Consider the following 13,365-nt stretch of genomic DNA (forward strand, 5'->3'; position numbering starts at 1 on the left):
TTATATAGCTATACAATAAGTATATAATTTTTCTAATCTGAATGTCATATTATAACGAAAAATTGTATAGCAAAGCGTTTTGAAAAAAAACTTTAAGAATCAGTATCCTGCTTAAGTCTGAATGTCACTTTGCACCAAAATGCATAACTGGGAGGGGCTTAAATCGTAAGCGCGCATTAATGACTGGCTAGCATCGATTGACATCTTCAAAATTTGTTTCTTTATCAATGATGTTTTCTCGTCTGCATGCTCCTTTTGCTATACAATGATTCTTCATACAACGTTTCTTTACGGACAAGTATCGTATAGATTTCCCAGTCTGAACAGGCTCTAATAAAGACTATTTGTCCTTGATTCTGACTAATATGATCAATACTGACACCAGCCTACATAGCAAACAGGTACAGCGATGCACACATTCCTGATTAATAATACTACTGGTGGCCGTAGCTAAAAATGTGAGTTTATACGGTACACCGTTGATGAATATGAACCCGCAAAACAAAGCTTTGATACAAAACAACAACAAAAACACAAAAAAGGGAAAAACAACAACAATAAATCCCAAAGAATGATTCATACCAGTTTATGCTTGGTACTATTTATGGATATCGGATTTGGATAACAATTTTCATAAATCATTAACTTGCAAGAGCAGCTTAATTTTGGATACCGGTAATATCAAGACGTTGTTCATGATTGTGCAAGGTCCACAATATTCAGATAATTAAGGTAGCAATCATTAACTCATTGCCGTAGGGAACCATAAAATACATGTATTATAAAGCCAATTGGCGATACATGAACATGTAAGAGAATCTAGTAAAGTAGTAGTCAACAGGTTATCATTGAGAAATAATCATCGCATTGTAATTCTGACAAAGTGAAGACAGAACCATTTTTAAGTAGTGGGCTATTTTGGAAAATTTAATGACACCATTCTGGTGTTTACCAAATATTGTTGTCTATTACCAGGATGAGCCTTCAGTTCTACGACCAACAGGTCTTATAGTGTTTATTCCACTGAGGTATTTCTTGATGGGACCACAGGTTTCCTGTGTACAAGACTTACATGTACAGTACACCCAATTACCAAATAATTGTATTTCCACCAAGTCTGGTGTCAGCGGACCTACTGTACCTATGGAAACAGACTACTACATGTACATGTATCTCCCTTTAAGAAAAGCCTCTGAACTGTAAAAAAAATTCTAAGGGCCCTTAAAGAAAATAGTGCTCAATAAAACAGGATCTACTAGATCGTAAGTACGGTGTGTCTCTTTTACTAATACACTGTACTATAGGCTACCAGTATTAGAAGCTATCTGTTCATTAATTGTAAATCTATGTTTAGGTTATATCTCATTCAATAACTACAAATTTAAAACGATGCAAATTGGTAAAACTGACAAAGCATGGAAATTAGACCATTTACTGTATTAATAACTGTAACCCTATCTGTCTTCAGCTTGCATTCTATTTCAAATAGTTCAATGTAAATATGGAACTGGATGAAACATTAAAAGAAAAGAAGTTTAGTACCCTTATATGATTCTAATTCTACATGCACAATGTGTATAAAGAATACACTGTAAGTCTTCAGCTTGTATTCAGTTTAAGAAAAAAACACAGAAGGTCAGAAGCTGAAAAACTATCACATTACAAGATTGAAACTACCACATTATAAGATTGAAACTACCACATTATAAGATTGCAACAATTTTGTAACTTTAACTGACCATATAGACTTTCACTTTGTCATTACAACGAAAATATACTTTCCATCAGAATTGTCACTTCTGAACCAGAATCTTATTTTTCTTGATAAGATGTTTCTCATTAATGTTTGAAGGAGAGTCAAGAGACACATTTTATAATACTTCCTTATTCATATGGACCCTACACGTATACGATTGTTAACACTTTCTTTATGGCTTTAATTCTTCAAACCAAAATCATATTTCATCCATACAGGTAATTTGTTTGTACAGTTTGTACAGTTCGTACAATTTGCCAGATAAGATGGGAGCTAGTACACCATTAAGTTTCTGAGAAATTGTGCTTGAACTGTGATTGTTCAATGTTTACATGAACTATGCATATGATATTTTCCAATGCATCATAAAATTCTTTATCACATTAATGATGACAACAGTTTTTAATATCTAACCTGATGCATGCCTGCATGTTATCATACTGTCAATATTCAGTAATGGGTAAATCATCAAAGTTCAAGATTTGGATTGGAAAGGGTGTGCTTCTGGTCAAAGTCTGATAACCAGTATACTGCTTTTGAATGTTTGATGTTGTATGTTATGGTAGACTTGTTAAATATTATGCCATCTTTCATGATGTAAAATGTATTTCTTCCTAAATGTACATGGATCAATACTGTACATAAAAGTAGCGAGAACAAATCGATCTTGATTTAAATCTTTTAACAATTATTTAAATTCATCTCAATTTAAATCTCTGATTTTTATTACCAAACTTGCTATTCAATTGTTGAAATGAAATAAAACTCAAATTATTATTCCTCTTTTTCTTTTGAGTTTGAAATTGATGTCAAGACTTTGTTCATTCTTTTTTTAAAGCTTTACATAATCTCCTATATGAAACTGTTTGGGTTTATTTTTAGATTTTTAAATGTAAATATTACAGAAATTATTTCCTAATACTGTAAGTTCACCAGAAATGCTGTCAAAAAAATATTGTGTCACGATTAGTATTGCGACAAGCACCAACCTGATATTACGATACACGTGTCTCTTGCTCTCCTCTTCATCTCTTTGTATGCCGCATCCGCGATGGCGAATATATGAGGGGGGCGTTCGTAGATCTCACGCCCTCTGTAGTCGTTGACCTGTTCATCTCCATAAATGTTGACCATTCTGTATGGGTTGATGGATACCACTACTTCCCCGATGTAGGTGTAGATGCGCCCCTTTTGGAATCTGAAGTCAGGTGGGAGAGGGTGAAAAGGGAAAATGAAAGTGATGATTAAAAGCATGTCTAGATAGTGATGCTTTTTTCTCCATGGTTGGCTCATTTCATTTAATGGGTTGTATGTAGTACATGATGTCATGATCCTTTGACAATTTCCTTCACTGACCAAATTCCTAACATTTACCTTGGACACAACACAAAACCTATCCCTATCCCTAACCCTGAACCTAAACCTACATGTACGTAACCCTAAACGTATCCCTAACCCTAACCCTAAACTACACATAAAACTCAATTGCAACCCTAAACCTAACCCTATTTCTGGTAAATTCTGGTTCAGAACCTAAATTGAGAAAGAGAAGATAACGTTTGTTTGCATTTCCATATATCTACCCTGGTAATATAAATGCAATTTCTTTGAAAATTGGATAGCAGGAAGATCGTCTTATGTGTACTGGGCATATATGATAGAGACTCATACAGTGTATGCTCCCTATTTATTATCTCTCTCTCTATTTGTCATTTTGTCTCATTCCAGAACACAATTAAGTCAATTATCCAATGCCAATTCCATTATCTCTCGTTGATACTATTCTTCAACCAACTGTGAGAATGCTACATGGACAAAGCTCATTGGGACAAAGGAGAACGATATTGAATGATCGACAACCATCCATATACCAAAAACAATGCACTCATCCATCACATAATTTGATTAAATGCATCACACCGATAAAAACACACGGGATAGTAGTCTAATGAAATTTGTTTCCATATTGGATTTTGCCCAGCTAATAATTTGTGTTTCCCTGCCAAATAAAATTGACAGGACAGGCACCATTGCACTGATCACTACCAGTACCACCTACCAATGATGTACAATTTTGTTCCCTCGCTACCTTCCAACTATTTTTTGCTTGGTATCGATCAGAAAGACTGGATGGTACAACAGCCCCGGCTAGCTCATTAAAGAGTAATTAATGAATTCTGAATTGGGTTTGTTACCATGGTGATTTTATAAGTACGATTAAAATGATTTTATATATGGATGGTTGTGTCTATAGAGATGTTTGTTAATTAAGAAGTGAATGACCGGACATTGTGTATCTGTTTTCTAACATAGTTGGCTAAAATATCAAGTACTGCATGGTAGGCTAAAATATCAAGTAGGCTACAGTATATTTTCTTCCTACAAAATGAATTATACAGATGTAGATTGTACAAGTACCTCCTATAGATATACAACATGTACATGAGCTGAATTGGCAACTCCACACTTAAAGCAATACTGTCCTAATATTAGCTGGAGAACCATACATTCATGTATTGAGTACCTTTGTGTAACCCTACATGTTAACAAATATTTAAAGAGGATGTTCCATATATGATTTTTATCAGAAGAAATTAAAATCAAGCCAACATTTTTTATTACCCTTTTTCAAAGTTTCATATCTGAGTAAAAGTAGTTAAGCATGAAGGTACACTCAAAAAACTTAGCAAGCTCTTTCAAAACTAGTCTATTTTAGTAATGCCCATATATGTACATGTGTACTGCACTCATACCAATACCGATACACGATCACTAAAAATAGTTTTACACTGTAGTTTACTGAGAAGAAATACTTAAAACTACTCATTTGTTCTGCATATATTGTCTGATTTTGGCTTTTTGTTCAACCTTACGATTTACTCCAATGAGTGCAAGACGAAAAGCTTTTGTATGTCTGTATTCATAGCTATCTTGAGACTAAATTCTGTTACAATGTCTGGCCTAATATACCGGTATATTGTAAAATCAGGAATCAAAGCGAAATGAGCATGTAACTCTTGCGACTTGTAAATGATTGATTATCAAGATATTTTTGTGAATTGCAAAATTTCAGTGTTCTGTCAAATTTGATTCAGCAATTTTGCTAAGTGAACCTTTCAAGAATCTCAATTACTCCCAAATTTGTGATCATTTCTTGCATTTGGAACGTTTCTGGTTTTACAGAAGAGAAATATGCTGAACACTCGAACTGCAACTGTCATGTACAATTTGGGAATAATGAAAGATATATACCAGGGGGCTTTTCACAAAGCCTTTTTTTCAATGACAAGTTTTGTGAAACGCCCCCAGGTATATAGATTCAACATCCTCTTATCATTGATAGGGGGGGGGGGGGGTGTGCAGCATTTTTTGCTAAATGCAATTGATGCATCAAGTGCCCTCCAATTGATGTATAAAAAAGGCTTAACCTTTATTGGTTCAAGGGGAAAAAACATGTATCGGTACTATCAACACACTGGATTTGGCATGAATTTGACATAAAAGGCATACAAATAGGCATCGGGTTCAAAACAAGAAATATACTTTTATGACAGCTGAGCTAGGTTCTCATTGTTATGTCACAGCAGGTACAAGGGGAAGCCCCTTCCAGTTGAATGATTCCCAATGAGGTCCTTACACAGTAGTCTATTTCCCAGACCTTCATCATGTACTCAACGAGTTGAAGTCCACCCCAACATTACAACGACATTCACTCTCAACTAGTGACTGAAAAACTCTTTTGAGTGGATTCCTCTTTTTGAGTGTGGATTTCTAATCCACATGAAGTTATCCCTCAGATTTAAGTACTTAATGACACTACCCAAAGTGGATTCACTCCCGATTAGACTATTCTATTGTAAACACGTATGATCAAGGATGCTATTATTCAGGGTTCAGTGAGTTTCTATACATGTATTTGTAGGATACTGGAGAAGGAAATTCTTTTTCTCTCCTTTGTACACTGCCCCACTACTTTTTCAACATTTTGTGTAAACACGTAATTTGGCCTAGAATACAATACAAATACTTAAAAATGACAAACTTCTCTTTGCATGCTCCGCCCAGTCTGGAAACTTACAGTATTGCTCATATTCGACAATCAAAATATGCTTCTCCAAAATCTCTAACCTTGGATTTTCTTCAAAATGATGTAAGTGAACCACATAGTGAGGCAAAGTGGTCTTGTTAATAATCGATGGCTTCACAATGCCAAGATAATGAGTTTGATTCCCAGGTACTCCTTTTGAGGCAGGGTGATCTTGTGGAAAAGGGATCGCTTGACAATGCAGAGATAATGCATTAAATTCTTGTATACTCCCTGATAAAGGCTTTATCCTATTTAATTTCAAGGGAGATTTGAGTTGGTCTAGCGGTTCGTTCACTTGGTCAGTTCTCAATCTTCGCATATAAAATGGCTCAGAGGTACCCCAGTTCAAATCCAAGTCAAATCTTTTGGATGGTGACCTTAAAGATCGGTCCCCATATCTGTATAGTACACTCCTGTAAAAATACACATACACAGTTACACACACACACACACACACACACCACATTACATGTATTTCTTCATGGTTCCAGGAACACTTTGTATCAATTGATCAATAAAAGCTGCATACTACAAATGTACATGCACAATACAAATTCACTTTGTCATGAAGTCAATGAAACATATAAAGCTAATGATTAATTGTACGGGTTCAATTGTACATGTACAGTGTACTGTGTGATTAGTGGAGATCCATAAAAAGGGCACAAACAGCCTAGAAGGTTACAACAAGAAAAGAGAAGAAAAGGAAATAACAGCACTCTTGAGTTATGAATCGACGCTACCGTACTCAAATAAGAGATTTTTCACAAGGAAGTGAGTTTAAAAAGAAAGCAAGAGTAAAGTACTGTGGGAACTGTTTGTAAATAACCCGGCAATCAGAAGAAAACTGCAGAAAATACAGCTTAGAATTGTGAATACTGAAAACCAAGTGATTAGGAACATTAGGGGTGGACAGGAAAAAAATTTGGAAAGCATTTTTTTGACATCATTTTTTTTTGCGACCAGGAAACAGATGCCCCTTTTTATTTTTTTTCATTCATTTTGAAAGAAACAATGAAAAACATCTTTGTCATTCTTGGGAAAGAGTCAAAGAGAATTACAATGAATACAATTTTTCCACTATAGTTCCTATTTGCCGTTTAACGTTTCACACATTAACACGCTATCTCAATGTCTTCATTGAACTTCAGTTTACATGGATACCAGAGCTACCAAGTGTCACGCATTACATTGTATGCATGACGTCACGCATTCGAGGGTCTGAAAACGCTCTCAGCATGACGTGCGCATGTGCACGATTTCGAAACGTACGCCATACGCTCGCGTGCCGAGTCATAAAAATATCACGCATAGCTGATCTTTGAACTTGGCGTCTCTGTGATACGCAATGAAGCTCTTCTGTAGCTCCAAGGGAGACGCTAGAGGGGAGGGTGTATCTACAAACGTACTGTATGTGTTTGTGATATACCCCAATTAAAATTTTGGAACATTTACCAATCTCAAAATACTAATGACCATTTTTAACATACTTAATTGTTGGCATTTTTGTTGTTGTTGTTGCTTTGTTAAAGAATTTTCAGCTATAAACTTGCTAGCAAAGTTGGTCTGATATCACTATGAACATGACTGACAAAGAAAGCGGACAAAATATACAGTTCCTCAGGTAGACAAAGGAACATCCCTTCACTGCTATTATGTCAAAATGTGTAGAACAGGTGTCACATGCATATTCACCTTTTTACATAATAGCAGTGAAGGGATGTTCCTTTGTCTACCTGAGGAACTGTATATTTTGTCCGCTTTCTTTGTCTGTCATGTTCATAGTGTATTCCCTTTTCAAAATGTAGTCTTGCACCGCCCCTGTGCAGCTCCACACACGTCTTACCCAGGCCCATCAACATTAAAGGTAAAGACCAGTTATGGTCATGCGATTGGATTGTGAAAGAAACGTTGTGGAATCGATCAGAAAAGGTTGATCATCTAGCATCTAGCATCTGCAAGGTTCTGGAATCATCAAAATGATAAGAAATTTGGCCCATTCTTCGTAAAGTTACAAGCACTATACACACTTACACAGAAAGATGTATATGGGACTACCCTATATCTCTCACAGACCATGAGAGAAACAAATTTACCAAATATGTGAATTAGTAGGCGGTTTCCCGGCAAATTTTTTATCATCATGTATTAGTCAAAACATATTCTTTCACATGATTGGTAATGAGAGCTTCCATTTCATTTTTTGAAATTGGGGCGTTTCCAATACTGGTCTTTACCTTTAAAGCTATTAGACATACATGTATTGGGCTGTAATACTTCACAACAGGCTCATTTACACAGCCAAAACATCTTTTTGAAAAAGGATAATTTTTTTTTATACTACCATTCACAGTTCACACTACCGGAAATATGCATTAAAAAACGTTAATGCTGGAAAAGAAATAGAAAAAAAAGAAGGAAAAATAAGGAGAACAGCAAGAACAACAAGAAATTAAAAAAATAGAGGGAGAAGAAGGAAAAATAGAAGAACAAGAACAAGATTACAACAAGAACAACGAAAAGAGGACAAATTCTGCAAAGTTCTTTGTAAGATATTACACAAAAAGCACAGCATAAGCGGTTGAAGTACAGTTGTACAATCAATGCAGTTCTTTTATTGCCAAACTAAACTCTGAATGATGATGATGATGATAGGTCTGCACCTACAGTACATGTATTTAAGATTCCATGCAAATACAGGTACTGTAGGAGGTCGAGATAGCAATCTACCTTTATTTAAACCAACCATTCCAATATGTGTACATTTCCTTACGACCACAATGCCATTATTGACTTTTGTCTCTGCCATGCGATTTTACGTCAATATACTCTAGGTCTCCACGTTTTTAAAGCGGAAGTCCACCCGGATAAAAGGTTGGTTTTAGTTAATAAAAGCAGAAAAAACAAGAGGAACAAATTAGTGAAAGTTTGAGCAATAGCAGTAAACTTTAATTTTCTTAGTTATTGATGACAGAACAGTCTGTTTCATACAGGGGTCGTATAATTAAAAGCATACATGTAATTAAAATACATGTATCAAGGGTGAATGTATGATTTAGCTTTGAATTAAAAAAACAAAATTAGTACAGGGCAAATGGAAGGGAATGCACCTTTATAAATTCATAACTTTCATATTTTTAATTTTTTTCTTGCTCAAACTTGATTTTTCTGCTTCTATTAAAATTAAGTAAATATCAGGGTGGACTTCCTCTTTAACCTTTAAAACTATTCACAAGTACCTTATCTATCCAGGCAATATAACACAAAAATATAATCTATGCAATTTTTAATTGGTTTTATGATTTTAATTGGGATGCTAATGTAGTCAGCAAATTAAAAACAAATCTGCAATTGTAGAACGTCCATTCATATCTGCAAGCCAAAAACGCAACTAGAATTACTGGATGAATGGTATTTGACCCTCTTTTTTCATTTCTAATGAGTTCACAAATCACCATTCCCATTGGGTTTTAATCTGTTTCACAATAATGACAAATGATTGTGTCATCTGTATCATTGGTTAACACTTTGTTGGGCACTGGTTATTTACATGAATATTTTAAAATTCAAAGTGAAGAGAATTAGACATAAAGAGAATATTTTTTTTTATTAATAACAGATAAATCCTAAAAAAAAATATTAACTTGTGGTTTCCTGAATATACACAGGTTTCATTCTTAATGATTATAGGCTACTTGTACAGGTGTATAAAAAAACACTTATAAAAAATAATAAAATTATAAACATGTAAATTGACCCCAATGACTTTGATTTCAAAAGGCGCCTAATCACCAATGTCTGCACATTTTTACTGGTCCTTTAGTATTGTCAGATAATCCTTTGTGAGGTTTCACATCCTTTTGTGTTTTATCACTTCATCTCATCCTTCCGGAACTAAAAGTATTTCCTTCTCTCCTCTCAAAAACAAGGATAGATTAGATTCATTACGGGTATACTTTCACTTGATATTAAAGCCCCTTTCACACATGATATATCAACTTCTTAAATATTGCTGTGCGTGTCAAATTAAAATGATGAATAATACACAAACAATGTATGTACAGTGTACTTTTGTACCTGTATAACATACAGAAAGAAAGTCACAAGTGCATGGACAGGTATTTCGGAATTTTTTTTAAATGTTTAAAAATATGTCAAAAGCAAAACAAATGACAGAATCAACTTTTCAATCTACTTTTCCTTTTTCTCCTTCTCCTTCTTTTTCTTCTTCTCTCTCTCTTCTCCAAAGAGCTTCTTTTCTCTCTCTCTCTCTCTCTCTCTCTACTCCTATTAAAGAGCTTCTTCTTCTTCTTCTTTTTCTTCATCTTTTTCTTCTTCTTCAAGATGTCCCTTTTTTCTTCTTCTAATTCTCATCATTATCAATTATTCAATTAACTAAAAAAATAAAAAAGTTATGAAGTATGTAAGCCGATTGGGGGTTTAAAGAGACACTTGCTGCCCTTACTCCGTTTAGGGGCTGTTGCTGTGCACTGCGCTCTGCTACACTATTTTCGCTCATATTATTCTAGCTATTATCCCGGTATAACCGGTTGGCATAGCCTAATTTACTGTTACTTTAGACAGCCAATCAGCGCTCGTTATATTTGCGCCATGTTCCTTTTTGTTTCCGTTTATATTGATCGATTTCGGCTTTCTGTTTCATTCATGCGTTTTACTCTGATGTAGTAATATGGCTCTTTTCAATGCTAAATTCTACTTTTTTTTTCATTCAGTTGTAAACATACATTGTAAAGGTGTTCATATTTTGCAAAAGCGCTCTATTTTGGGATTGGTTTACTGTGTCACATCTGAATGAGGGTTACCCAAACCTTCTTTTTAATGATACCTGCATGGATATGATCAAGCACAGCATGAAGGATATCCTGTTTTTGTCAAAATTCTAATGGCCTTGATTGATTGTAGGTTCATGATATGATCATGATCTACATCAGTGTAGACTTCCCTAGGGGCTTGTACAGTATAGACTCTGGCCCTGGATCTACTGATATAGGCCTACATGTGTATATAATGTACATGTGTTCATCTCCGCCCCCCCCCCACCAAATGCCCCAAACTCTACAAGTAGCCCCCTTAATTTGAGGTCATGAAAATGAAATGTTCTACTATTTTTTTTTTATCTTGATAAGTTTTATTGGTCAGAAAACACAACGATTTACAAAACATGCATTACATTGTTTTGCAGAAAAATAATGAATAAGCATATTGTTTCACACTTGCAATCTGCAATCTTGTGGTTTCACTTTTCAGTGTAATATTAAAAAACATAGCATGATACTTCTGTATTCACTGACCGCACAGACGATATGACCATTAGACCAACACAAAATGGAAAGAGAGAGGCTAAGGAGTAAAATGTTCTACTATGGGAAAATTTACCAATTCCTAATTGTTACAGAGAAAGTGGTACCTGCAAGGTATTTACCCCCCTCCCCCGCTCCCCCTCCCCCAAAAAGTAGGAAAGGTGATAGGACTTGATCCCTCCCGCGCCCCTTAAAAACATGTACATGTAACTGGGGGCATTGTTCATGTGAATTTATACTTAACCCTTTGCTTACAGGAACCTGGTGGTCCCTGTGTTAAGCCTATGGGATCTATACAATTCAGTAGTCAGCAGGTTAATCTGTTCCGTGGTTGAGACCGGTGCCCCTTTAAAGCTGGTGCCCCCTAGTAATGAATGGACCCATGCTGTGTCACTGATCAATTTAGGAATTGCTCCATATGATACAACTCAAATTACAAGCTCAACTTCATTCAACGAAAGTCCATTACAATGATTGCGTTATAGTGGTATCTAGAAGTCAAGAGATGATTAATTGTGTTTCAATCTGCCATTCAAATTTCCAATCCACATTATTGCTTTTGATTCACAAATCAAGATACGTCCCTTTTGATTCCCGTGTAACAAGCAATGATCGAGAGAATGGTTAATCATAAATTGACATCAACGTGAACAGACCACATGGATGGACTTTGTGACTCAATTAGAAAATGGATTGGATTGGCTATTTACCACAAACCTGTATAATCAATGTAATGCATAATTTACATGTACGACAAAAAAGGCTTAGTATGAAATCTACGCCCTTATCTCGAGATTCGTGGGGAAATTGGTATTTAAATTTTGTTTGTATATACATTACAGGAATGAATTACATGTACATGTAGTAATGATTTAATAATAGCTTTAGTACAATAGAACATGTAGGAAATGTACTCTGATTATAATCATACTTTTGAATGCATTTCTTTGGTCAATATATGAATAAAAGTAAATATTTTATTTCAGAAAATATTTTCCAGAATATTGAAATAAATGGTTAAGACCCCTCTCCCTCTGCCTCTTGTCAGAAAGGTAAAGCTCATAAAACATGTAAGTCTACAAGTAATTACAAACAGATCCAGTGGCAGACCAAAGACTTTATGTGGGAGAGAGAGAGAGAGAGAGAGAGAGGGGGGGGGGGGTGAGGGCAATGGCAAATGTACATATCGCTTTCAGGACAAGAACAACAAGGAATTTGGCAATGAAATAGTTTTGTAAGTGATGAGCCAGGTAATCCAGAGATGCCAACTTTTGGAAATCAGAAATAGGGAGGATTTGTAATCGACACCAATTAATGTGCGCGTAGCGCACATCTCGAGCGCGTAGCGCCCGACACATGCGGCCGGGGTCCAGGGCCCGCCTTAGGGCCCTGGAAGCTCTGGGGTTCTAGATGCTCTCTGGTGCAATCTGAGCCTTATTTTGGAGCATTTTACATGTGTATTTAGTTAAATAATTCCCCCTTTTTTTTTAAATAACATAAAAATTGTACAAAATGCATGATGAATTACTTTCAGACTTCCGATTACACAGGTACTTGATACTGTATTCGGTCTTATACTTCCGAGACCATTTCCTGGTCTTATTTTGCTGATTTTCCGCCATTTGGATTCTGTGGCAATATCCACGCATTGGTTACGGCGATCCATATGCTGAAACAATCTTTCGCTACTCTTAATTTGTCTTTTAACATAGTGGAATTATTACATGCTTAAGTTAGCAGATGATATTTCTCTTTCAATTCACAGATATATATACTGATAAGCGCCCTCCAAAAAAAATCATAATAAAAAAAAAAAAAAAAAAAAAAAAAAAAAAAAAAAAAAAAATCATTTTTTTTTTTTTTTTTTTTTTAATAAATCGGGAGGATAAGGATGGTGATCGTAAGGTCGGGAGTTGGGGTGAATTATCGGGAGCCTCCCGATAAAATCGGGAGGGTTGGCATCTCTGGTAATCCATAGTATGTAAATGTACATGTATAGGGCCTACCTGCAGGAATTTCCTGATTATCATCAACTATAGGCCTACGCGTACTGTCATGTACAATATTTTTAAGGCTAACAAGTCACACATCGGACAAAGATCAACATTTTGTTAGGCAGTGGATAAATATAGACGATGACTCATTTCTTAATGGCTCCACACCTTGCTCCAATAATGGACCTTTGTGTTCATGCAATAAAG

At 35.4% G+C, this 13,365-nt stretch overlaps 1 protein-coding gene across 2 annotated transcripts in view; it reads right to left on the reverse strand.

Annotated features, from left to right (window-relative positions):
- Positions 1 to 13,365, reverse strand: part of LOC373223 (myosin I gamma) — a 56,670-nt gene that overhangs the window by 39,402 nt on the left and 3,903 nt on the right. For both annotated transcript variants that reach the window (XM_030990557.1, XM_030990556.1), the window contains exon 2: positions 2,746 to 2,954. In XM_030990557.1, coding sequence (XP_030846417.1) covers positions 2,746 to 2,954 — 209 coding nt within the window. The remainder of the gene's footprint in view (positions 1 to 2,745; positions 2,955 to 13,365) is intronic.

This window comes from Strongylocentrotus purpuratus, unplaced genomic scaffold (genome assembly GCF_000002235.5).
Source record: "Strongylocentrotus purpuratus isolate Spur 01 unplaced genomic scaffold, Spur_5.0 spur5_scaffold_19, whole genome shotgun sequence".
Lineage (NCBI taxonomy): Eukaryota > Metazoa > Echinodermata > Echinoidea > Camarodonta > Strongylocentrotidae > Strongylocentrotus > Strongylocentrotus purpuratus.